Raw genomic sequence first — 26,027 nt, 5'->3', positions numbered from 1 at the left:
TAGTGGGCTAAGCGAGAGCCTAGGCAAGCTAGTAGATGCCTAAGGAGGTCTCGGCACCTTTTCTTAATTTTCAAACGTTTAGAAATTAATTGGGACGGTGACCACCATCTAGACACTAGGCGGGGAGTTTTAGAACAACGGCTCTAACCCTGGCTAACCCAAATTGTCATTTCCTTAATTTATGTTCATTCTTTCTTAATCATGTCCTTACATGCTACAAACCCATAGGAATATGATGTAAATTAATGATTATACAAACAAGAAAGATGGTAGACAATGGGTGACTTCATCACCAGATCTCAATGACAACATGCCTTGCAATTTAATCTTCCTGGTGGCATTAAATCAAAGGTTTCTTGTACCGCCACCTTGGCATTCCCGTTCCATACTAATAATAACATAAAGAAAATGAGATCTTTTAACTACAATCTGTGAACAATTCACAGGGTGGAAGGCCATTGCTCAAGAAAAACACACCTTTTCAAACACCAAGAATATAAAGCAGCATTCTATTTACACATTCATTCTGTACATGGATTCTCTCACTTCATCGGGTTATAATCATTATTAGATTGAAGGAACGAAATATGAAACGAGAACGAAGAGTTGCAGCGAGATTTTCACAGGCAATATGTAAACGACACCCAAACTACCATCTCGATCCAGCCAGTATATGTCAAGTGGTTATCTTTGCTCACTGAAAATTACCAGGGAGGTTAGTTTCAATTCCCCAGCTTAAAAACAGTTGAGGTAAAGATATTGAAGGTGTCAGCTTGTCAGCAGGATCAAAATGCTTTACAGAGGTTGTTAGCTTTCATGTTAGATGAACACTGCTGCTTGATTGGACGACCTGTTGGACCGCATACCCTGCTCCGTTTAGGTTCAGAAATTCTCACATGTGAAACTGCAGTGGCAAGGGCGTCCACTAAACCAGAATCGTCATCATCTTCTGACTTGCAGCTATCAGAAGACGAAAGGAGACCTGAAGTTTCACTGAGAGAGCCATCTTCTGACTGGTTTAGACACGCCTTAAGTCTAGGTGGAATGACAAGCTGGCGAGATGGTTCTCCTGCTTGGTTCTTCAATCTTGATTTAATGGGTAGTGCCTTGAGTGTTCGCTCAGTATAAAACAATATCCATGGATGCCCTGTAAAAAAGCCAAATATACGTCATTTCGTTGCACCTATAAAACCTGCAAAAGAAACCCATAACTTAAAATCACCAGAAAAAACAAAACTGCATGCGCACACTGTCGTGATGACAAAGTATAGACATCTTGAGTAATCAGGGATGGCTTAACACTTCAGGGTTTAATCCCTTGACTCGTACTGATAAGAATTTTAGTCCACGAGAAAATGTGAAAAAAGCTGCCGAATTGAAGTATTTAAACAAAATGAACAATGAATACTTTGCAAGTGAGAAGAAATAGGCACAATCAATATGGTAATAACAAGTAATATAATGATTTCTAAATATATTTATAATAAAAAATTGCCATAAACTATTTCATTTCAGTCTGGTAGGGTCATTCCTTCAAAACTCCAAAAGTACTACTGTAACTGATCAACCAGCACGTGTGGGATTGTGAAAAATAGAGGTAGGAAAGAAAGGCATCATAAGATATTTCAAAAATAATGCATATCTGAGCACAAGCATCATATAGAAGACGATGTTGACAAGTTATAAAAGTAAACATCAATCGACATGCTAATTAGTTGTACTTTCTCTCCAACACCAAAACAGATCACATATAAGCAACTCCCCGAGAATGAAGATGATACTTTTTACAAACATGTGAAAGGGGTTGCATACACCTAATAAAAGAGGTTGCACATAGTTAACAGTTCTCCTATTAGGCAGGACCAGAAACTTACTTAGTACTTCATCTGCTGTTATTCGTACAGAAACATCCCTTGTCAGCATTCTCCCAATAAGATCCCGCGCAGGTTTCGAAATTGACTCCCATATCCCTGAATGGAAATCAAGTTTCACGTTTTTTATTGCCTCAAAAACTGCTTCCAAGGAGTCTCCTTGAAATGGAAGAACACCAACCAAGAGTGCATGTAGGAGAACACCAGCACTCCAGATATCCACCTTCTCAGTATACTTTCCTAGCAAAACTTCTGGTGCAACATAAGCTGGACTGCCAGCCAAACCAGTCAGATTTTGACCTGCAGAAAGCATGAGAAACCATTTTGATTAACTAATCTATATACAAAACAGAAGATAAGAACCTGTATATGAGCACTAAAAGTCTCACAGAACTTCTTTGTCTAACATGATACAGTCATATGGCCAGCTCAAGCACAGTTACGGATCTTGCATAGATACTTAATATAAAGGTTGAAGTTTAGTTTATCCTCGGGAAGGATACATATGCTGATTTAATATCTCATTATTGAGTCATGTTAAATGTAACTGGAAGCTACTCTTCCTTGGAGATCATACTGCTATTGAGCAGGATCCCTGACTAATCTGTCCTTACACCCTTACAATCTGTGCTCATGATAGTTGTTGATGCTACGATGCACTTAAAACATTTTATAGAAACATGATGCTCTACAATCAGTAAACAGGAAAGAAAAACAAAAACATGTAGTAATAGCATGGATAAAATCCTTGAAAGTTGGGGTAAGGTATTCACCGTTTGATATTCTCATGGCCAGCCCAAAATCTGCGAGCTTTAACTTTCCTGCTTTTGTGAGAAGTATGTTCTCAGGCTTTATGTCTCTGTGTACAACCCCCATATCATGACAATACTTGATAACCAGCATCACTTCCTTGAATATATTAGCAGCCCGTTGCTCCGAATACTGAACCTCCTGAATCATTTGATCAATTAGGCGCCCTCCAGAGCACAGCTCCATCACAAGATGAAAACAATTCGACTCCTCATACACAGCCTGCAATGTCACAACCCCTGGATGACCAGACAAATGCTGCATTATCTCCACTTCCCTGTGAACAGTCTCCTCTCCTTTCTTCAGAGTCTTACATGCATACTCTGAGCCACTAACCCGGGACTGACACAACCAAACTGACCCAAACTTTCCATGCCCAAGTGTTTCACCCGAAGCATAATCTTCTTCAATCTTATTCTTCCTACCCATCTGGGTGGCAACATCTATACAACCTATCTTCCTCTTGATACCTCTTCCGGGTGCAACCAAAGACGAAGTCCCACATGGTGGAGCAGTGGCAATTCCAGCAAGCCTACTTGTATGCGAAACCACAGGTTCAGTGCTCGTATCATCTTCTTTGCACCGCTTCTTCAACCTTGTAAAATCCTCTAGCGAATAATGCGATTTAAGGGCCGATGATCTTGAATTGCACGCCTTTGATGTCTCATCTTCCTCCTTTGATGCCACATCTTCTGGAAGATCTGGGCACGGGTCCTCACCGCCTTTCCTCTTCTTCCTCATCAATTCAGAGTAACCAACCACTTTAATCCAGAAGCACACTATCAGTACATTGAAATGGCAATTCACACTTTAGGTTTTGTTCCTTCAGAATCAAAATTCCATTTTTTTTCCTCAATACAAAATTCAGTGCAATCAACTAAATTACAAAATTTTTGGCTACCCAGAAAAGAAATCCAACAGCTAAAGAATTCCACTATCTTAGCACCAAATTTCGAGTAAAAATCAGACGAAAAACTCACTAAACTCCGCGACTACATCATACCCAGTAAATCCAACAAATAAACCTCATTCACGAAGCAAAAAAAAAAAACTCCGAGCAAATAAACCAAAACCCGAACCCACGATTTTCATCAAATGACCAACAAATCGAAAAAAAAATTAACCATAGGGAAAAGAACGAAGCTTTGAGTTAACTCACCCAATATCCCTCACATTTCAGAGCTGTACAGCGAGATCGGAACGAAACCAACAAATCGGAGACAGCCAGCGGCGTTCGTCAACGAGTAGCAGCGAACCCCCGCGAATGCAAATGGAGAACTCGATCGAACCAGAAACCCTAGAAATCCCCGATTGCAAGATTTGATGAGGGAAAATTCCCAATTGTTTTATTTATTACGGTAACAAAATAAGAAGAGAGAAGATTGATTTGTGTTTTATTTTACAATTATTGACGTCGAAAGGTTTGGTCGGGGTTTTAGTGTTTTGCGCCCTTTCACCTGCCGACGTGTCCTCTTTCTTTCTTTCTTTTTTTATTTTTTTATTTTTTTATTTTTTTATTTTTTTATCAACACGTGTCCTCTTTCTATACGACTGATTTCGGAACCCGAAACGGAGTTGGACGCTGGGAAATCAGGCGGTGGAACTTTGGTGCACTTTGGGAAAGACTGGCAGTGAACTTTTGACGCATGTGATGTGATGTGTCGTTTGCCATGGTTGCGTAGTCGTGGCCCTGAATAGTATATGTTACTTGTGCAAGTCCATAGAAAGCTAAGGACAAAGAACTAAGAACTCATTTATATGTGTTTTTAAAAAGATTGAAAATATTTTTAGTGAAAATATTTTTAGAACTAATTCTTGGTAAAAATGCACTTAATATGCTTCCTGAAGAAAGTACATAACTTGTACTTCTTGCATAAAGCACTTCAAGTGCTTTTGGAATCCAAAAAGATTTTTTATAAACGTGTTTTCAGTCATTTTAAAAGCACATCCAAACAAACCTTAAAATTTTCTATACATTACTCTTTTCTAAAAGCTATCTCACATTATTGCTAATTAAGTTAATTCTGGTCAAAGAAAGCTTGTTAAAGGTTCTCAATTTGGTCCCGACGTTTCTTACCTTTTTCGCAGATGATCTTATGCTCTTTGCAGATGCAACCCCAAAACAAGCTCGGGTGATGAAGAGATGTATTGACAAATTCTGCTTAGCATCTGGCCAGGCAGTTAACTTTGAGAAATCTATGTTGTATTGTTCTCCTAATACTTGTGTAAATGAGGCTAGAAAAACTAGTGCTATTTGTGGATCTCCTTTATCTGATAATCTTGGAAATTATTTGGGGATGCCATTGATCCAATGTAGAGTCTCTAAGTCAACTTACAAGGGTGTGATTGATAAAGTTCAGAGTAGACTTTCTTCTTGGAAGAGTAATATCCTTTCAGTCGCTAGAAGAGCCACCTTAATCCAAGCAGTCACCTCTGCAATACCGATGTATGCTATGCAAACTACTAAGCTTCCAATTAGTGTTTGCGAGCATATGGATAAGTTGAACGGAAACTTCTTTTAGGGGGACTCTCAGCAGAAAAAAAAATCCATTTATATCAACGGAACCTTGTTTGCAGGCCTAAATGCGTTGGAGGTGTAGGATTAAGAAAACGGCAGAAATGAATCAAGCTTTGTTGGATAAAATTGGATTGAGAATTCATGCTAAGAATACAGGTCTTTGAGCAAAAATCTATGAGGCGAAATACTTGCAAGGGAGCTCTATTTTGGATACTAAATTACATGAGAAGTCTGACTACTTCTACACTTGGAAAGGAATTCTTTATGAAACTGACTTGTTGCGCAAAGGAATGAAATGGAGAATTGGGAAAGGTGATGGTGTCAAGCTTTGGAAAGAACCTTGGGTGTTAAGGGATCCTTTAATTAATTATGTTGATGCTACTAACTTTATTGAGGAGGACTTTCCAATTTCTTATAGTAAAAAAACTAATAGTGTATAGTAAGCTTCTCCTGTTGCAATTTAACAGTTTATTAGTTACTACATTCAATGAATGGCTCTTCAGTATCCATTTTGAAATCACCATGACTAATCTAGAGCTACTTTCATATTGATTCGCCATCATTGATAAGGTTTCTTTGGGCTCAAAAGAAGTCATAATTAACTGTTTGCTAATCTACTGCTTTATTGTCATTGACTCTTTAGATTGGGAAGCACTTGCTTTTTTTCTTTTTTCTTTTTTTGTGTAAAAGATTAATTACATCGATGATAACTATTATGATTAAGAATCAATATGTTGTAAACATACCTCAATTTGCTTGCTTTTAACGTCGAAATTGTGGTTTGTGAGTGAGGTTTTAATTTATTCTACAATTGATAAATTGGTGATTATTCTTTGTTTCCCCTTTTTTTTTTTTTCGAATTTGGTTGTTTGTTTTGATCTTTCCTTTTTAGAAAATTTGTAGATTTCCTATTATTGTATCATGGATTCATTTTTATGTTTATTTTGTGGCTGTGTTGTTGTGGTGGATAAGTCATGTGAAGCATAATTTAAAGTCTTCGGATAAAACCAGAGGCAAGTAATTGTGTTTGGTTTGTTCGCGTCCAGTTATGTTTGATCCAATCTATGATTGAGTGTGTAGCTATATTGTTGTTGTGGTTTAATTGAGTGTAATGTATGTTAATGGGGATGGCTAATTGTCTTTTGCTTCTTTGTATAAACACATAGTTTAGTTTGTCCTATAATCGATAAATCAATTATGGTTTAGATTTCACTAGGCTGTCAATATTTACATTTGTTGGTGTTGTTGATCTTTGTTTTTTCCAATCTTTGCTATTGTTATATGGCATGTAGGTTTTTTAGTTGGCTCTCTGACTATATTATTGTGGTAGTTAAATTTGGTGTGGTGTAAATTAAAGTGTCTAGATAAAACTAGGGACAACTGATGATCATTGTTTCCTTAGATGCAATCATGGATTAGTTTAGCTTATGAGTCATCAATTTTTAATTATAATTTGTTTGTTAGTTTGCTTGGATCAAAGTTGATAAGATTTAGTATCCTTTGCCAATTCGTTTATAAAGTGTGAAAATACTTTTTATCTTGGTTTTAATGACATGAATGAATTCCATCTACTAATTAAATGGTGTTGTTATTTGGTTATAGGAAAAACTAACAAGTCTTTCCTTTATCTCTCCGGTTCTTAATGGGAAATTTGGAAAAGTAACCATATTTTATACTCCATATAGAATTATAACCACCATTTAATTTTAGTTTTATGATAATTCTAACCAAAATTTGATGTAAAAGTATTAATATATCCTTAATGACAAAAAATTCTTCATTGCTCTTAACCCTAAAAAAACAACAATTAGTTGAGATTCTAAATTCACTCGGACTAATACGAAGACATTTATAAGATCTTGATGAGTAACTTTGGTTGACACTACCATTGCTTTCGCTTAACCATTTGTGTATTGGCTATAAACCCTTCTCCATCTGTAGTGGACCACGATCACAAATTGAGTCATATTCTGAAGTAAAAAAAAAGTTAATTAGCGCATCTAACCTGCAAATATATTAAAATTAGGACAAAGTTTTAGACAAAAATTAATTATCACATATAACTAACCTACTTATGCAAAGTGCCGAAGAAACACTGAAATGGTTGCTTTATCGGAGCTTCTAATTCTTAAATCAACTTGTTGATTTGTCGAATGATTCATAATATATTCACTTGCATTGGATCATGAAAATGGATATTATGGCGTGGTTGGTATTTTAAGCTTTTTCTATGGGCCATTTATAAATTTATAAATTTACAAATTTTGTATTTCATTTGTATAGATTAAACGGAAGATGAAGGTCCAACACCACTTGATCAATTGATGGCATATAAAAAAGTTGTCAAAATTAAAGTGCGTGTTTGTAGAATATGGAGACCGAAGTATCCAGGCATGGGCGATAAATATACAGGCCTACATTGTATATTGGTTGATGAAAAGATTAGTGATCATTTTTTGATAAAATTAGTTTATAAACATTTGATCTTCCGTCTTAACAATGAGTTATTTGTTTTAATGCACATGACATAGTTTTTATACTCTCCATAGTAAATATTGTATACAATTTATTTCTAAACACTTTATTCTCCAATTTTATGTTGTCAAATGATACATTTGTTTTTGCGTTTACTATGTGTACTGCATAGTTTTTTTTATACGTATCCATCTCCTTTAAACTGTTAGCTACATCTGTTAATTTACTATCCATGTTGCTGTTTAATATTTGTCATCTATGCCTATTTTCATGTTATTTCAACTATAAAACTTAGCGATTTACTTATCCACAGTGTTTTCAATGTTTTTTTCTCATTTTTTTTTCTCTTTAATTGTCAAGCAACAAGCTATCGAAGCGTCTTTTGATGAAATGGACTATGAAATAATAGTTCCAAAGATTGAAACGGTTGCTTGCTATGAAATCATGAATTTTTGTACTAACAAGACAAGAGCTCAATACATAGTTGTTCTGCATGACACCCACATCATGTTTACTTCCAAGACAGTTTTTAAGAAGTTGGCAAGTGTCTTTCCGCCTATTGCACAACATTTTTCCTGCAAGCTTATAACATATTGTATCCTCGATTAAACAAGCTTGATATCTTAACAGGTATTGATATACATAAATAAGCAAAATAATATGCGTTGATGCTTATTTTATTCAACGTTTTCCTATGAACTTATCGATTTGTTTTTTTCAAATTTAAAGATGTCATTGGCCACCTGGTTGCGGTCCAGCCTTTAAAACCAATACAGATCAATAAGAGAATTAATCACAAATGTGATTTGGTCATACAAAATATCAAGTCATTTCATCTCCATAATAAAATTAAAAAAATTTTTGCATCTCAATTCCATCTGAGTTGTCTAATAGTCATATTCTTTACTTAAAAATAATTTAAACAATTTTAAATAAAAATTAAGATTTTCATGAGTTTAAATTTTTTTTTTTTTGGGCTTTTGATTTTTTACAGAAATAAAGTGGCTCAGATTACACTGGTTAGATGTTATACATGACTTTTCTGCTCTCTCATTAGAACAGCCTCCCCAGCCAATCATTATTTTTTTTACAAGCTTGAGGGTTAAATTGTTTGCAGGTATTTACTTTAATAAAAAAACTTATTCATTTTCTATTTTCTTTCTAATCTATTTAGCTATTAAATTGGCTTTTATTATGTTTCTCTACGCTTGCAAAACGATGTTAGGTGATTTTATTTTATGTTAAAGTGTTTCTAGAAATGTGTTAAAACATTGATTGCATTAATGACTCGTGTTGAGACTGATGAACAACAAAAAAAATGTTATCTTATGATATTGTATTAACACAAATTATCATTTGTGTATCTAATTTGTTGATTTTCTATTAATTTCATTTTTGAAGATTATTACAAGTATAAATTAGTAGTTTTTCTAGACATTAATAAATATATTTTAGTTAATCATAATCATCAAAAGTAGTTTCTGAGATAAAAGAGTAATACAACTTATGAGAAATCCACATCACCTTCACAAAAAAGATGTTATTGCCATACTAAACATATTACACATGTTGTTTTTGATACATGAAACTTAATTTTCATCCTGTTCTTTTTGAATTAGATATCATTTATTGTGATGCACAATATCTGAAATCTATAGAGCTATCCTAAAGTCTATAATTTACAATTTACAATTTTTGTTTGGCTAGATGGAAAACTATTTGAAATGTCAGTTAATATATCATTTTTACATTTTTCTGTCTTTACTTTTGTTTAATGCACAAACAACATCATCTTGAATAGCACTGGTTCAACACTTTTTTTAATAGATTTAGACATTCTAGAATTGAATACGTACAAATCAGTGTGAGTCCATTCATTCTCATAGAATGAGAATCATCGTGTGGTAATTTTTTTTTTAAACTATTATTTTTCTCTCCCTATTTTACCGATGTTCAATCTAAATTATTACAGGTTTTCAGGCTGGCCTCATTCTATTAGAACACTACTTCCTTCTTCCAAGCAAGCCAATGAGGAAGAGATTTTGCAAACTGGAAAAAATGTGACAATTGAGGAGTTAAGGTATTTGGATCCTTTATTTATATAAGACGTATGTAATACTTTTTTATTTTATTTTATTTTATTGTGTTCCACAAAACCCTTTCAATTGTTTTTGACTCATTTGATAAAAGTTATTTATTTAATAATTGGTGTTTGTGCAAATATAATTTTTTTAAACATTTTGCAGAATGATACGTTTTTTGTGCAAAGTGTCAATCAAGCAATATAACACGAGGTATGAATGATGGTACACCGTTTGCCCTACATGCACAAAACAAATATACAAAGATCCAACAAGTGGTAAACTAATTTGCCAGAAGCATCCAAATCAGATTCCCACTTCGTGATAATAACTCTAACAATGTGTTTCAATTTTTGTGTCTTCTGAATCCTTGCAAGCTTAGATTGCATTAAATCCAAACTTTTTTAGGAACACAAAGTTAGAAAATTATTCGCTGTTGTTTAGTACTTTGATAGATGATGCTTGTTTAACGGATTATTATGTGTCTTTTGAATATTCCCAAGCTTAGATTATATTAAATCCAAACTTTCTTATATATACAAAGTTGGAAAATAATTCGCTGTTGTTTATTACTTTGATAGATGGTGATTGTTTAAGGTATTATTGTATTGTTAGGCACTTTCATAGATGAGAACTTTTTTAAATGTCTATTTGATGTACATTTTATGTTAAAAAATAATGTAATGATTATACCTTCGTGAAAGAAAAGGTAGTAAAAAAGAATTAGACATAATGAGGACACTGAAATAAAGAATCATAGTATACTTCAATTTTATCATATGATTAATCTTAACATTAAAGTACAACATTTAAAAATTTAATATGAATCAAGCTTTAAACTCATTAAACAATTCGTGGTTTCTAATTTATGCAGTATGTTTTTAAATGAAGGTACAAAGTGTTCTTCGTCCTTGAAGATGAAACAAACGAGACTAATGCTCTAATTATTGGCAAATTGGGTGAAAAAGTTTTTGGCATGCCCCGTAAAGACTTGGTTTTCAATCAGAAATCAGCAGATCAAAAACAGTTGCCAAGTTCTTAGGCTTATAGGGCAGAGAAATTTTTTTAACCTTCGATTTGGAAACAGGAGAAATTCATTGAACTCGAATGATTTTCTCATCTACAACGTTTCTGAGGACCTGACTATTTAGCTAGCAACTCCACAATCTCTGATAAAGAAATTACAGTCTCTTCTACAACAGTTTCATCTTCCACTACCCCTGTTGACACAACTAAGGAATCGCATAAAAGAAAGAGAGAATCAGTTAGAAGAGCCCTTTTTATACCATCTGAAAAAAAAAGGTTGTACTTTGTATAACAATATTTTTAATTCCATCACAAATTGATCTCAATCTAATCTAAATTTATGTTTTCAATGTTTTTAATATCTTTGACACAGTGAAGGCGAAGAAATATTTGAAACAGATACACAAGATCCTGATCAGGTTTCGATCAGTTGTTGAAAAGAAAATCCTAGCTAACTAGCTCAAAAATAGACCTTGCTCCGGATAAAAAAAAAAAAAAAATAGATAACTCTGGTTTATTACTGGTTATTCCATGCTATAAATCTTTTCATCTCCAAAATTTATTACAAGTGTATTAACATTTTCTTTCAGTTTTAACTTCCTTCTTTTTTTTCTAATTATCCAAATTGCTTCGAGGAAAAAACTTTTGCTCATTTGTTAAAGGATGTTGTCATGTGTTATCCAAAACAGACAAGTGTTGGTTAATATTTTGTGTATGTAAATAGTTGATCCTAACGTGAATATAAACAATGTGCTTTTTTGGATATTTTATGTTCAAGTAGTCATACCAATGGAGGACAAGGATGATTGTCAAGGGGAGTACTAGGCTACCCATTTTTGTATATCAATGATAAGGCATTTGATAATGTCTTTCCGTAAGTTATATAAACTTAGATAGCTTTGTAAAAATATTTGCTCCATTTTTTGCTTAATGTTTATCTCACTCTTTGCATATTTATATGCCAAAAATATAATATATGGTTATATTTTCGCTCCCACAACAACATGCGGGTAAAATTTACTAGTTAACTCTAAATTGTGCTTGTCTATATGCAAGTTTACTCGTTTGAAAAGAAGAAGAGTAAGGCGATTACTATTTACAAATCTAAATTTTTTTTTTTTTTTTTTGATGTTTTCTTGGCCTTATCCTCAGAATTGGATTTGCTTCGGACCTTAGTGTCTGGAGCTTAAGGATCAACTAATCTGGGCCGCACAAATTGAATCTAACGGTCTTCATAAACTCATTTTCCTGGTTCATCACACACAAACCAACAACTCTGATTTCTTTTACACACCAATCAGCGACCCATATGGATTGATCCTTAGGCTCCGGACACTAAGGTTCGGAGTGGATCCAATTCCCTTATCGTCCATTATAACTATCGCCTTAGCTTTTCGATGAAATTTTTAACCACTCTCATTGCACCACGTGTCATTATTGATTAATATATGCACATATTTTTATAAGATTCGCAACCATTCATGTAGTTTCATGAGCCCTTATCCAATCTTCTAATTTCCTCATATTTCTCCATAAAAAAACTCTTTAAACCACCACATCTACTCACACCAAGCCTCTTCCATCTTCCCTGCACACAATTCATATATTTTTAGAAAAGAAAGTTCTTTCAACAATGGATAACCTGACGCAATTGCAAGGACAAGAAGGGCGAGAAACGAGTGAGAAGATGAACAACAAAGAAAGAGGCGTGTCTAACATCATAGGAAGAGAAGCATCAATTCATCAAGTGGTGCAAGAGGTTGCATCAATCAATCAACACAACAAAGAAGAAGTTGGTTCAAGCACCGGCTGTGCATCTAACCTCAAACTACGCAGGGGAAACCAATGTGAGGTCCTATTGGAAGATCACCTTATTCCATATAGTTTGTACGCGGCAAATTATTTTCGTAGAGGATTTAGAATGCGATGACATTTGTTCAATAAAATCATCTTGTTATTTGAAATCGTGATAATTACTTTGTTCAAAAGAAGGATGTTGATAATGCTTTAGGTATTTTTCTTGAGCAAAAAATCACGGTTGCCTTGTGGCTGCTGCTTATGGGGCATCTGCAGACCGTACATTCGACTTACATCTACAAAGAACGTCACCGTCACTTGATTGAGCAATTGTGGGTGTTGAAACTTGCTCAAAATAACTGAAGCTCATTCTTATGCTTTCAATAAATGACAAAGATACGTATTATGTTGAAGTATGCTCTGTAGTGTGTTTCAATGTTTTTTTTTAACTGTGTTGAACTTTGTAAGTTTGTTAGTGTGTTAACTTTGTAAAATTGTTTAAGTGGTGAACTTTATAAATTTTGTTTAATGTGAACTTTGTAAGATGATTGAGGAATGAAGAAAATAGTTAACTATTTATAGGACTTTGTAATTTTTAGTTTTGGTATTTTTTTTATCGTTGTATTAATTCTGACATTTGATTTTGGAAATTATAAGAGTTGAACGTGCCAGATCGCGTCATGTGGATGCACCAGATTGTGCCTCGTGGATATGCAGATTGCACCACGTGGCAAGCTTTTTCAAAGGAATTTTTTCGGTTTTTTCCTCCAAATTTTCTGATCCGTTAGATCAAAACATGCAAATCTAACCGTTGAATACGAACGGCTGATGTTTCACGCAATTAAAAAGTAAAAAACCAACGACAGTATATAAAGGCGCCAACAGCTGAATCAGCGGCCACCGTGAGGCTCCAATTTCAACCGCCGCAAATGGCCCAGTATACACCAACCTTAAACCCTCCCAAAACCCTAATCCCCAAGCTCTCAAATCCTAATCCCTCGTTCTCTTCATTCTCTACCTTCACAATCCCAAAACCCAAATCCATAAACTTCCCAAAATTCTCCATTTCGGTCACGGCGGCCCAAAACCAGCAGCACCACCAGCAACCGCCATTCTTGGAAGCTCTGATCAACAGTGATCGCAAAGAAGAGGTGCTTGGAGTTATCAAGAGTTCGTCGTCGCACTGCCTCTCCGAAACCAACCTCCACCTGACAGTTCCTGGCCTCAAATCCAAAACCAGAGGCAAGGTATGAAACCCAAATGAAAAAAGAACACGTTATTATTTTGGGTTTTAATTAATTTTTTTTCCCAATACCTTTAGTGAATTTTGATTGACAACCAAGTTGGAACTTTTTTCTCAAGAAACCACTTGTGGGTTTTTAATTTGACTGGAGAAGGACTTGCAATTTTCTGTGTTTTGCAGGTTAGAGATGTTTACGACAGTGGGGATTATCTAGTTATGGTTACGACGGATAGGCAGAGTGCATTTGACAGAATTCTTGCGTCTATTCCCTTCAAAGGCCAGGTTTGTCCTCAGTTCTTACCCCAAAGGAAGTAAATTTCTTAATATCAGTTTTCTGTATTGTGTTTAGTTGAATTTCTTACTAAAACTAGAAAAAGAACGGTCACAAATCACGATATCGAAAAAATACAGTATTCATTACATGGTTGATGGATAATTAGTAGTAGTATCTGAAATCATGATCATTGTTTCTATGATATTTAGGTCCTTAATGAGACAAGTTTATGGTGGTTTGACAAAACTCGACATATAACTTCAAATGCAGTTGTTTCGGCTCCGGATGAAAATGTAACAATTGCAATGAAATGCTCTGTTTTTCCCGTTGAGTTTGTGGGTAAGAGATTCCATTCATTGTGTTTAGCATTTTTCTTTAACTGGCTAGTGAGCTATTTCACTGTCAATGTGATTCTTGTTTCTTAGAGTTTTCATTGTAATTCATAATCTTTCAATTTTGAGTAAGGGAAGATGTTACGAGGTTTAGTAAAAGAAATAACTTTTGTATTAATTTTTTTTTTTTTTTTTCATAATCAACGCAATGGTCGAAAACAATAAAAAGAACTGGTGGAAGATGGACTTTCTGATATATTCATTTTGTATCCTAGCGAGCAATTGCTTAATGTTCCAGCATTGTACTTGGGGCGTTGGTTCATGGATTCAACTTTCTGTAAAAAAAATTATTCACCCACATTTTTCTTATTTTCTGAATTTTGGCGTTGGAAGCCTCCATTTTACTTAAAGAATTTATGTTTTGGTAGCTTGTTTTGCTGTTACCTACACTGTTTCTTCGTTTAAGAAAAATTAGATATTTATGCATCTACCTGGTCTTTTGAGAGGATAACGTAGCTGTATATTATGCAAATGGAAGTTTTGAGAGGAAACAATTATATAGAGAGGTATCCTATATTTTCTTCTCATAATCATGGAGGAAAAGTATGATAGCTTAAATCTTTTTATTTTCTTCTTCTCATATTCATGAAGGAAAGTAGATTAACTGGTACTGTAGATAAAATTTTGACCATGAAGATTTCATAATAAGCGTATGACAGAAAGGCAGAGTAAATTATGAAACCTAATGTTACAATCCATCTTTTCATGAGTTTATTGGCTTGCTCTCTTTTCTTTCCTGATCACGGAAAGTCAGTAGTTGTTGTTGAGTAAAAAAATTTCATAGTCCACAGTATTTAATATTTTCATTGTCCATCGTATTTCTTGTTGTAAAAGATGGAATTTTATCTTCGAAGATAATGGTTTATTTGAATGAGGGTACTTGCAGCATTCATAAGTTCATTAAGTATAAAGTCTTTACGCTACTTTTGCTGCTCATTTTGTAGTCAGAGGTTTTGTGACGGGAAGCACTGATACATCATTATGGACGGTCTACAAAAATGGTGTTCGAAATTACTGTGGCAATGTACTCCCAGATGGTGTGCTTTCTAATTAATAAGTTGGTTTTGTAAACCATTTTTAAAAGTCAAACCAATTTTTGTCTAATGGTCTATTCATGTTCTAGGCTTGGTAAAAAGCCAAAAGCTTCCTGCAAATATACTCACACCAACAACTAAGGCTGCAGATCATGATGTTCCTGTTACCCCAGACGAGGTTTGCTAACTTTGGTGTCATTTGCTACCTAACAGGGGAAAAATAGGGAAGGAGAAAAGGGTAGCGATAATCAGTCTGTGTTGTAGACGGAATTAGGTCATTACGTTGTGCTGGATTTCCTAGTGGGTTGGAATGTATTAATATTGCTTCATGCAATTTTCTCGCAGATAATTGAACGTGGACTAATGACTCAAGCCGAGTATGATGAAGTAAGCAGGAAAGCACTGAGCTTGTTTGAGTATGGACAGGTAACTTGACTTTATTCTTATTGTCTAATTGCAATGAACATTTTAAAATGTAATTATCTGAAAACATATTGGGAAATTGGGACTACTTGATAAATATATAGGCTTCTGAATGAGATTACTATTTTAGCATAAAAGTGGAATATAAGAAAGGCTACAATGATGAAAAGTTGGAAAAGCCTGAACAAATTCTTTTGAACGGTTGAAAAGTGTGATTTTGTTTTCTCTTTTTGCTTCAATTTTTATTGGTTTCCTGTATATCATTTAGGGTCACAAGTCTGTATCCAATGCTTTGATCTTGGACATTAACTTTGTATACCTGGACACGACCAAGGATTTGTGTGTGTATAAGTTTATCGAGCATACATAGTTGAGCAATCCAAATAAATATATTTGCCAACGTAACCAGCTGTATATGTTTGTGGGGAGATTATCATAATTGACTTGAGTTCGGGTACTGACCGAATCAACTTCTTATTTAAATAGTAACCATCACCCAAACTTACCAGTATTACCATTTCTTTCATGTTGCAGTGTGTGGCTTTGGAACATGGCTTGATATTGGTAGACACAAAATATGAATTTGGAAAGGGCCAGGATGGTTCCATTCTTTTGATTGATGAGGTTTAGCATTCTCATCTGTAAAAATTTAATAGTTCTTTCTGACTCATAATAATACACTTTTTCAAATAATGTAATGAGAGTTGATTTCCACTCCTTTCCATTCCAGGTGCATACACCTGATTCAAGCAGATATTGGATTGCACATACTTACGAGGAGCGATTTCAGAATGGTCTTGAACCCGAAAATGTTGATAAAGTATGCAATGCATTTATACTGTTATGTTCTTTTTGCCCTTTTAATCTTATGTTCTTTAGACAAATTACGTTTTATCTGACATTTATATCTTTAATTCTTAGGAGTTCTTGAGGTTGTGGTTCAAAGATCACTGCAATCCTTACAAAGATGAGGTAGTTCACATGAAGTTCAATATATTTTCTTTTTTGCGTTTGAGCATGTGTAAACTTCAAATCTCACTCTGATGCTTAAAACTGTTAGGTCCTCCCTGATGCTCCTGAGGAACTCGTTTGTGAACTAGCTTGGCGGTATGCCACTTCTTTACCGTGCCTTACATAATTTATTGTATACTATATTATAATGCCTTCAACATGCTTCATGGATGTAAACAAGGAGTGTTAACCTGGCCACCCGACTCAGCAGGTCAGGGGCGGGTCACCGTAGGCACATTTTGAGCTGCTCGAAACCTAAATACTTGATAATAAACTGCCAATTGACTTGTTAGAAATTTGTACTTGGTAGTGCGTTTTATGATGGACCATCATATTTGAAAGACATCTGGCTTTCCCACCTTGGTTATGATGCGGTTTGTTAGGATATTCTGTCTAAAGCAAAACATGGCAATGGGGTATCTGGAGATGCAATGTTAATGTGTCTTTCCATCCTTCGTTTCCTTCGGTTCATATTGTGATTAGGAATACTTCGCTGATGACAACTCATCCTTCATTCCCTCCTCCCTCGCTTTCCTGGGTTCCCCCTCCCCCTCCTCTCCCCTATCTGCCTTCCCCTTGTATCTAAATAGAACTACCCTTGCCCTTAACGTGTTATTGTTTGATAAGCTCCGTACAGAAGCGACCAGGTTTGAAGATTTTTGTATCTACCACTACTTGGACTGAGATTATTCTTTGATGACAGATACATTTTCCTGTACGAGACAATAACAAAATCAAAATTCAAGCTGCCCTCCACGGAGGTAAGACTTAGAGATAAAAATACGTCATTGACATATTGCGAGTATTGTGTAGAGATTGTTGTAACATAATTTTCTGCTTTTTCATTCAGGAACCAATACATGATCGGATATCACGCAATGTTGCACAGGCGCTGTCATCTCTGACTCGATAACTTTGTACTGTGAAGCACAAATTTTATGCTGGAATTTAGTTAACCCTTCCTTTCCACCCGAAAGAGGAAAGCATCCGAAATGATTGGAATGCAGTTTGTTGTGCTGTTTTTGGGATATTGCCTCTAGGTTAGGTGTTTAAACAGTGGCTTGTATGCAACACCAGGTTAGGTGGTACTTGGTATAATTAAGCCAAAAGCGTTTTAAGCTGCCATTTTGCTTAAAGTGTGCTTGCGTGCAAATGTAATCAGACCACATTACATCGGCAGATGCCTGATGGTGTGTGCTTATAACTATTATTTGAAAGGATATGAAATTTTATTTACTTTTAAAACAATGATGGGTGTAAGATTTTTAACACATGACATTGTATTATTGGATCGGGATGCTAAGTGACGGTGAACATGTTCTATGTAAGTTGATCCCTTTTTTTATGAATGCTATGGTCTAGTTTATGTTTTATTCTCTAAAATTTCATCCGTTAGTCTTTAACTACCAAATTAACCTTTGTTTTTCTGACCGTACAGAGTTGACGTTATACATCTGTACATTGTTCAATAACAAAAAATGAATCCTATAAATGGATGGATTAGGAACTTATTGCCTATAAAACTTGTGTTTATATCAAGTTTGGGAAAGAAATAGGGAATTTTAATGAAAAAGGCTTCTCAAAATTTTTAATTAACCAAAAACCATCTACTAACTTTATTTAATAAAAAAGACTTAAACTTTAATAAAAATGACTCAAATTTTAATGAAAATGACAAAAGTTTTACATAACAACAAAACAGAAAAACACAAAAAATAAAAAAAAACATATATTAATGTGCGGGACCGCACGTCACATCACACACACTCTCTCTCTTCCTCACTTAACAGTGCAACCTCTTTCTCTCTCTCTCTCCCTCTTTCTATGTTCACATCCATTTTTTTCTCTCCTTTCACCTCACCCATCAACATCAACTTTTTCACTTTTATTTTTTATTTTTTCACCTCACTCCATAACCATTTTATTTTTATTTTATTATTTGTTTATTTGATTATTCTTTCAATTGTTTTATAACAAAGTAAGTAATAATATTACAAAATCAAAAATAAAGAAATTTTTCATTATTTAGTTTATGAACATTAATACCGTGACAATTTCTTAAACAAAATATTGACTACTTCTTAAACTGAACACTATTTCTTAAACTGAACATTGACTGCTTCTTAAACCAAACACTATTTTGTAAACTAAACATTGACTACTTCTTAAACTGAACAGTATTTCTTAAACTAAACACTAACTATATCTTAAACGGAACACTAATACTATCATTACTTCTTGAACTAAACACTGACTATTTTGTAAACTGAATATTGACTATTTCTTAAACTGAACGCTAGTACTATTACTATTTCGTAAACTAAACACTGACTATTTCTTAAATCAAACACAATAGACTATATATATATATATTAAACCAAGTAATAGTACTATCACTATTTCGTAAACTAAGCACTGACTATTTTTCAAACCAAACACTAGTATTATCACTGTTTTGTAAACCAGTACTGTCACTATTTCGTAAACTAAGCACTGACTATTTCTTAAACAAAAAGCTAACTATTTCGTAAACTAAACACTGACTATTTCTTAAAATCGAACACTAGCACTATCACTATTTTTAAGCTATTTCCTTACAAATTACTGTCATGTATTGATGTCAGCAATATATTTTTTTATCTCAAATTTCTATCTCTTTTTAAATTTTTTTAGAGTTTATTGATGTCAGTTTGAAAGGATTTGGTTGTTCCTTACACACTCCCTCTCTTCCTTCCCGATGAAATATTTAAAAAGTAATTTGGGTGTTGCTTTTGCACTGTTGATTTTCTATTGAAAATTACTACTTTTCTTTTCTCTCTTTCTGTACGTAAACAGATTTCTCTCTCTCCCTCTCTAAAAGAAAAAAAGAGTCATTGAAGCTTCACTCTTACGTTTTCCTTCCCAATGAAATGTTTTGAAAATAATTTATTTCATCCATCCATTTCATCTCATCATTCATTGTACTACTCCCACTACTTATTTTGCACTGCACGTTAGTCTTCTTATCAGTTCTATCTGCTCACAGTTACAACAAAGGCTTGATTTGATATTTGAATTGGTTGGCGCGTGCTTACGCGCGGGTGGTTGGATTATTTTTTTATTTTTTGTTTTTATCGTTAAATAAAGTTTGTATATGGTTTTTGGTTAAAATTTAAAATTTTGAAGCCCTTTTGGTTAGTTTTCCTAAAGAAATAAGCATGTTCATATCCAATTTGAGAGAGAATGTCCAAAAACAAAGGCTTAAATGTCAAAATGGTCCTTGTGTTTTACGTGTTTGGTCAATTTAGTTCCTAAGTTTTCAATTTGGCAGATTTCTCTTTGTATTACTGTTAGTCAATATGGTCAATTTCGTTATTTTACTGTTAAATATTTCATTTTGAATTATTAAAAACCATGTTTATTTTAAGAAATATGAAAAGATCAATGCAAAATAAAATAAAAAAATTAAAATTAAAATTAAACACTCCAGGCAACATCTGCAACTTCGACGTTGCGTTGCTCTCCACCAATGGTATACATCTTACTCCCTTTCCTCTTATAGAAATGTCATTTAAAGTAGATGCATCAACTATTAATTGCGTTTGTTCCCTTGCTTTAGTTTTGAAGTACATATTTTTACTTTTATACACTTCTATCAATTTTCTACCGTCGGATCGAATGAATTAAAAATAATTAACGACAAAAAATTAATAAGAGCATGTGAGAGGTAAAAAATGAATGCATGAAATATAAAAATGATATGTAAAAAGCACTAATTCTAAACACATGGGAAAATGATTTTGATATTCCTTCTTTATCCTTTTGTTTTTATAGCCATCAAATTATACAATTCAACGGTGAATCGAGACAATAACAAACAAAAGAAGTGAAACAGGACATAAAGGAGTGTGAAAATAGTTTTAAACATATGCCATATATTAGTAAATAAGTAGTTTTATTTTTTTCTTTTCAAAATAAATATCTAGACTTACATGGGAAACCAATCTACGACTCATGTATGAAAAATTGCATAGGAGAGTTGGGGCATTCAAATTAAAGCCGGAAGAACGCGGACTTTGAAGGACCGCATATACTTTTATTGTGTCGTTCTGATTTATAACACAATGACAAATAAGTAAAATTAAATCTGAAAGAACAAGGATTTTGATGGACCGCATATACTTCGATGGTTGCATCCTGCTTTAATAACACAATGATATGTGAGTAAATTTAAAGCATCACCTTACCTTATTGAACTGTTAACTACATTGAGAAGAATTAAAGAACAGACAAGATGGGGGAAAATGAAGAACTAGAGAGAGAAATTTTTTTGGGAAAAACGAAAGTTCTGTATATTTAAGGAAAACGACAACTTATATTTGTAAGTTGAAGTACGTTATATGCAGAAGAATACAAACTTAATTAACCACGAAGTAACTAACAAATCAACTAACAACTCATTCAACCATCTAACAATCATACTAAAACTTTGACTGATGTAACATTGATTACACAATAACCAACGACCAAAAGACATCTATCTACATGAACTGGAACACTGCTGTAATAATATATCCGAAGAACATAATAGAAGAAGCTAGAAGATAAAAGTCGCTTACGACAAGTCAAAGCCGTCTCCATCTCAAACGTTGCAGGTCAAACTCAAAGTTCTAAATGCAAGAAAATTCGTCTGGTCAAAAAAGAAGGAAAATATAAAAAATAAAAAAAAAACAAAAAAGAAAACTCAGCAATGACGTCATCATTGAATTCTGTCTATAAATTGGCATGCGGAATTGGGAATATGATGCCATAAAACTCGAACAATGTCTGGAGAGTCAGTGAAATTGCTTGGGTACTGGGCAAGTCCTTTTGCTCTCAGAGTAAAATGGGCCTTGAAACTCAAGGAGATTGAGTACCAGTATGTTGAAGAGGACCTCCCAAACAAGAGCCCCTTGCTCCTCCGTTACAACCCAGTCCACAAAAGAGTACCCGTTCTTGTGCACGACGGCAAGCCGGTCGCAGAATCGCTCATTATACTCGAATACATCGATGAGACGTGGAAGCACAATCCGATCCTGCCGCAAGATCCCTACGAAAGGGCACAGGCACGCTTCTGGGCCGGATTCATCGATGAAAAGGTAATCGAATGAGCTATCTTGATCAAGTAATAATCTTTCATTCATAATATTCACAAGCACCAACTGGGTGAATTAGCATTCAAACGGACCATTTGTTGTTGTTTGTTTCAGTGCGTGCCGGCAATTATGAGTGCATTCACCAACCAAGGGGAGGAGAAAGAGAAGGCGGCAAAAGAAGCGAGAGAGAACCTTAAGACGTTGGAAAGTGCACTTGGGGGAAAGGACTTCTTCGGAGGAGAAACCGTTGGCTTTGTGGACATAGCTGCTGGGTGGATTGGATTGTGGGCTAGAAACGTCGAGGAGATAGCAGAAGTAAACCTGATTGATGCCGAGACCATGCCTCTGCTCAACGCTTGGTTTGGAAGAGTTCTCGAGGCTCCTGTTCTCAAAGAATGCGTGCCCCCTCGAGATAAATTGCTGGAGCACAACAGAGGGTTTCACAAGATTTTGACTGCAGCATCAAGTTGAAGTGTTTCGGTGCCATCTCTCGATGGTCCCTGCATATTTTTATCATCATTTCATTCATAAAAATGGTTGTGTACGAGGAATAAAGTGAGCATCAGCTCAATTCATGATATCATAGATCAACAAATTGGTAAAATACAATTAAAATGTTTGCATTTCAGCAGCGCTTTAAAGAAATAGTATCAGGGAAAAATTACCTTAAAAATCATGACCAAACATTTCATCTGTTGATTGCTCGGTCGCAGTGAAGGAAAATGACCCAAGATGCAGCGATCTTCCTTGACAATCCACACACTGACACAGGTGCTGCGTCCCTTACTGTATGGATTAGAAAACTGGAGGAGGAGAGACTATTGGATAAATATTTCTCTCCAACTTTAAGTAACAAAGAAGCAACTTCCCCGAATCAGTGGACCTATATCTTTCATGAACAATTGCTCCTTCGAGTCATTGATTCACCAACCAACAGTCAGAGAAGCATTAACCTGTCCTGCGAGCCTTCATAGGAAGCCTAAGTTACCATGCACAACTGTTCCATAGTTAGTAAATCGCGTATACTATGCGTATTATACAAGCACTTGTATGAATTAAAAAAAAAAATGCCGTCTTCCATAAACGTATTAATGATTCGTTAAATTGTACAATTTTTAAAACTCTAACGTACGATACACGTAAGCACATGCTTTTCACGTTTAAAACACGCCATTTACAAACATTTTTCAAAAATACATATAAAATTCATGCATTCTACCCGTATTTTTACCATATTTTTGAATAAAATAACATAAATGAATACGTTAAATCAATAAATATTAAAATTCAAATTAATTAGTCACACCTTGAAGGCTTGAACCAGGGCATAAGTATCTTCAACTATCTCGACTTTGTCCTCCTCCATCATCTTCAGGATGTCAGAGGCTGATCTCTGAGCAGAAAGGCGCATTCTAAGCAGTGATTTGTATAATGTCAAACTTGCAAAACCAAATAAATGGATAACTCTGATATACCAATTTGCATCCTCAATGTTCCTATGCTTTTCGAAATAATCAGCAAAGGCGATTACAGTATCATCTGATGGCCTCCAATGACAATCTTGCAACACACTAAACCCTTTTTTCATCGCTTCAATGGCTTTGTCCATGTTGCTTTTCAACCTTCCTTCCATAAGGATCTCCCATGTCTTATAATTTGGTTGACCGCCTTTCTCCAATGTGTGCAGAAGCAAGGCCTCAGCTTTCTCAGTCATTCCATTCCGCATATATGCACCAAGAAGGACACTGGAGACTCGAATATCATACCTAAAGCAATTGGATTCCCACTCCATAAAAATCCTCTCGGCTTCTACAATATCACCTAACTTCGCCAACCACAACAGTATCTGCATGTAATTGGTATATGGAATTCTCCCAGCAACCGCTTTACTAGCTTTCCAAAGTCGCAGAATGTCCTCTTTACTCATTACAGGCGCATATTATGAGGAAAAAACAACCAAGGCGAATGCAATTACACGGTTTTATCAGCAATTCTCAGGGCGAAACTGCCTTTCTCAACAAGGCCTGCTTTCGTATAGATACCAGCTAAAGAAGACAAAGTGCTCCATCTAACCTTGACATTCTTATCATTCAACATTTCTTTATAAACCATCTCCACCAAACCAAACCAGGATAGCTTGGCATTCGCATTCATCCAAAGGTTATAGGATAAACCAATTAAGGGTACCTTGTTTTTCTTCATCTGCTGTACAACAAGGGGCACATTCCCAAATTCAGATGTGGACATATACAGGTTCATCATCTCATTATACGGGTTAGGGTTCACAATGAGCCCCAAACCACCAAGCTTCAGCATAAGCGCCTCGGCTTTCTCTGTGTCCCTCCCCACAACATAGCCACAAAGAAGAGGGAGACAAGCAGCTTTTTTTTAAAGCAGTGCAAAGTTGCTCAAAATACTCTTCAGCTTCCAACATACCATTCACATTTATGGTTGACTGCAACCTCATTGCATGATCACCTGGCGAAAATCGCTTCGGCTTTCCATCCATGTTAGCACCTGATATCAACAGAAACACAATCTACAAATTCAAAACTAACCCCATCAACCATTGCATTACGGAGATGAGCAATCTATTACCCCTCTCTTTCTAAATTCACTAAACTTCCAAACTTTTATTTGAAATTGAGAACTTTAATCTAAAAAAAAAAAAACTCTGCAGAATGTCCTAATTTACAAATTTTAAGAACATTTTTGAGCAAACAGAACAAGAATTGAAACCTGGAGAGCGTGGCCGAAGCGTTTAGACTTCAAGAGCTGAACGGAGACGCCGCGGAGTTAGAAAACGCAGACCTTGCGACCTCCGTCGACCCAATTCTGAATCACGGTGGTCGCGCTGCAAACCGGTTTTCTCAGCCCCAAAATCTTGCTCTGAAGCTCGTCGTCCCTGCGACCATCATTTCAAGAGCAGAGAGATGACAGATGCCTCCGCCTTGCCGAGCTTGCAAAATGCGGGACCACCATCTCAGGCCGGCGACGAGTACACGGCCAAGCAATGAAAGTCCAGGACGGCGGAGTTCACAGCAGGATTTAAGGAAGATCCAGGAGTGTAACCGGTGGGTCCCAGTCCCAGAATATCTGAAATGAATTGTAACACTAAAACGGCACCGTTTGTGCTCGTTAAAGACTTAAACCCCCGGGGCACGCAAAGTACTGAAACAAAACCCAGTCGGCGGCGGGTGAAATTACCGGATTGCTACTTCTGGAGCTTCGATCACGGTAGCCGAATCAAACACCTCTGTAAAAAGACATGCGAAAATGGAGCTTCCTCGGCCTGGTGAGCGACGCGAAGCTCGAAGACTGATTCTGTTTTCTTCATGAATTTTGCTTTATTCATAGAATTTACGTATTGGAATGCAGCTGCGGAGGCGTTTGGTCTCGTCGGTGGCGGTGGCGGCAGAGTCGCCTATTGTTCAAGCTGATTGGCATAGGGGCCTCTCCTCGTTCAATAAGGCATTGTATCCAACACCTGGTGAGCTTATTTGCTGCTGCTTTCATTGCTCCTGCCTGACTGTTTTGTAGGTATTGTAGAAGTTGGAACCGTTCTTAATTTCTATAGTGTTTGAACTTAGGTTCGAGCTCTGGCGGTGCGGTGGCTGGTTTGGCTAGCTCATTGGGAAATCGTTATTTCCATGCCTCAGGTTTTCACACGTTATAGGTCTGTTGGTTCGAGCTCTGGAGTGGTGGCAACCAGAATTTTGTGGGTTTATGGCTTAAAGTTCTTATCTTTGCAGGGTTTTGCCGCGCACCTGAACGAGATTATTACGAGACTTTCGGTGTTTCGAAAAATGCAAGCGGAGAAGCGATTGAAAGTGCTTTTCGCACGGGCAGTTTTCAGATTTTCAGTTGCATGTATGAAGGATTTTGGGTGTGATTTTGAGGTCTAGTTTGTATAGAAAGAATGTCGTGGCTAAGGCTATTGCATTGCATATACAATGAA

General features: G+C 35.4%; 4 protein-coding genes and 1 pseudogene across 5 annotated transcripts; 3 read left to right on the top strand and 2 right to left on the bottom strand.

Annotated features, from left to right (window-relative positions):
- Positions 1-462: 462 nt before the first annotated feature.
- On the bottom strand, positions 463-4,095 carry LOC137717703 (serine/threonine-protein kinase PEPKR2-like). Of its 2 annotated transcripts, none has more exons than XM_068457153.1 (4): positions 3,841-4,095; positions 2,645-3,460; positions 1,875-2,171; positions 463-1,147 (listed from the first exon to the last, which is right to left on the bottom strand). In XM_068457153.1, the coding sequence occupies exons 2-4, from the start codon at positions 3,420-3,422 to the stop codon at positions 786-788; spliced, it is 1,437 nt and encodes a 478-aa protein (XP_068313254.1). In that variant the 5' UTR covers positions 3,423-3,460; positions 3,841-4,095; the 3' UTR covers positions 463-785. The 2 variants fall into 2 exon arrangements, with proteins under 2 accessions (XP_068313254.1, XP_068313253.1); XM_068457152.1 differs by having other exon boundaries at positions 2,645-3,442.
- A 9,373-nt stretch (positions 4,096-13,468) lies between these two features.
- On the top strand, positions 13,469-18,298 carry LOC137717746 (phosphoribosylaminoimidazole-succinocarboxamide synthase, chloroplastic-like). Its single transcript, XM_068457209.1, has 12 exons — positions 13,469-13,825; positions 14,002-14,103; positions 14,305-14,434; positions 15,432-15,524; positions 15,611-15,699; positions 15,867-15,947; positions 16,479-16,568; positions 16,675-16,764; positions 16,866-16,916; positions 17,005-17,051; positions 17,659-17,716; positions 17,806-18,298. The coding sequence occupies exons 1-12, from the start codon at positions 13,508-13,510 to the stop codon at positions 17,866-17,868; spliced, it is 1,212 nt and encodes a 403-aa protein (XP_068313310.1). The 5' UTR covers positions 13,469-13,507; the 3' UTR covers positions 17,869-18,298.
- A 3,386-nt stretch (positions 18,299-21,684) lies between these two features.
- LOC137717868 (glutathione transferase GST 23-like) lies at positions 21,685-22,649 on the top strand. The gene is made up of 2 exons (XM_068457364.1): positions 21,685-22,072; positions 22,184-22,649. The coding sequence occupies exons 1-2, from the start codon at positions 21,758-21,760 to the stop codon at positions 22,538-22,540; spliced, it is 672 nt and encodes a 223-aa protein (XP_068313465.1). The 5' UTR covers positions 21,685-21,757; the 3' UTR covers positions 22,541-22,649.
- Positions 22,650-23,369: 720 nt separating this feature from the next.
- LOC137717148 (pentatricopeptide repeat-containing protein At5g27460-like) lies at positions 23,370-25,339 on the bottom strand (annotated as a pseudogene).
- Positions 24,980-25,961, top strand: LOC137717147 (uncharacterized). The gene is made up of 4 exons (XM_068456451.1): positions 24,980-25,364; positions 25,448-25,559; positions 25,660-25,728; positions 25,822-25,961. Exons 1-4 carry the CDS (start codon positions 25,338-25,340, stop codon positions 25,959-25,961), a joined length of 348 nt encoding a protein of 115 aa, XP_068312552.1. The 5' UTR covers positions 24,980-25,337.
- Positions 25,962-26,027: the final 66 nt, after the last annotated feature.

The sequence above is a fragment of the Pyrus communis genome, chromosome 15 (genome assembly GCF_963583255.1).
Source record: "Pyrus communis chromosome 15, drPyrComm1.1, whole genome shotgun sequence".
NCBI classification, from domain to species: Eukaryota; Viridiplantae; Streptophyta; class Magnoliopsida; order Rosales; family Rosaceae; genus Pyrus; species Pyrus communis.
Note: the sequence above shows the minus strand (reverse complement) of the source record. Positions and strands in the feature narration are given on the sequence as shown.

Bases quoted from the DNA above. Each gene is read 5' to 3' on its own strand.
- LOC137717703 (XM_068457153.1), bottom strand. From the start codon at position 3,422: ATGAGGAAGAAGAGGAAAGGCGGTGAGGACCCGTGCCCAGATCTTCCA. The intron at 2,172-2,644 runs GTGAATACCTTA...TGCTTTCTGCAG, and splicing joins GGCCATGAGAATATCAAACG to GTCAAAATCTGACTGGTTTG. The intron at 1,148-1,874 runs GTAAGTTTCTGG...GCTTTTTTACAG, and splicing joins AACAGCAGATGAAGTACTAA to GGCATCCATGGATATTGTTT.
- LOC137717746 (XM_068457209.1), top strand. From the start codon at position 13,508: ATGGCCCAGTATACACCAACCTTAAACCCTCCCAAAACCCTAATCCCC. The intron at 13,826-14,001 runs GTATGAAACCCA...TGTGTTTTGCAG, and splicing joins AATCCAAAACCAGAGGCAAG to GTTAGAGATGTTTACGACAG. The intron at 17,717-17,805 runs GTAAGACTTAGA...TTTTTCATTCAG, and splicing joins TCAAGCTGCCCTCCACGGAG to GAACCAATACATGATCGGAT.
- LOC137717868 (XM_068457364.1), top strand. From the start codon at position 21,758: ATGTCTGGAGAGTCAGTGAAATTGCTTGGGTACTGGGCAAGTCCTTTT. The intron at 22,073-22,183 runs GTAATCGAATGA...TGTTTGTTTCAG, and splicing joins CCGGATTCATCGATGAAAAG to TGCGTGCCGGCAATTATGAG.
- LOC137717147 (XM_068456451.1), top strand. From the start codon at position 25,338: ATGCGAAAATGGAGCTTCCTCGGCCTG. The intron at 25,365-25,447 runs GTGAGCGACGCG...ATTGGAATGCAG, and splicing joins AATGGAGCTTCCTCGGCCTG to CTGCGGAGGCGTTTGGTCTC. The intron at 25,560-25,659 runs GTGAGCTTATTT...GTTTGAACTTAG, and splicing joins GGCATTGTATCCAACACCTG to GTTCGAGCTCTGGCGGTGCG.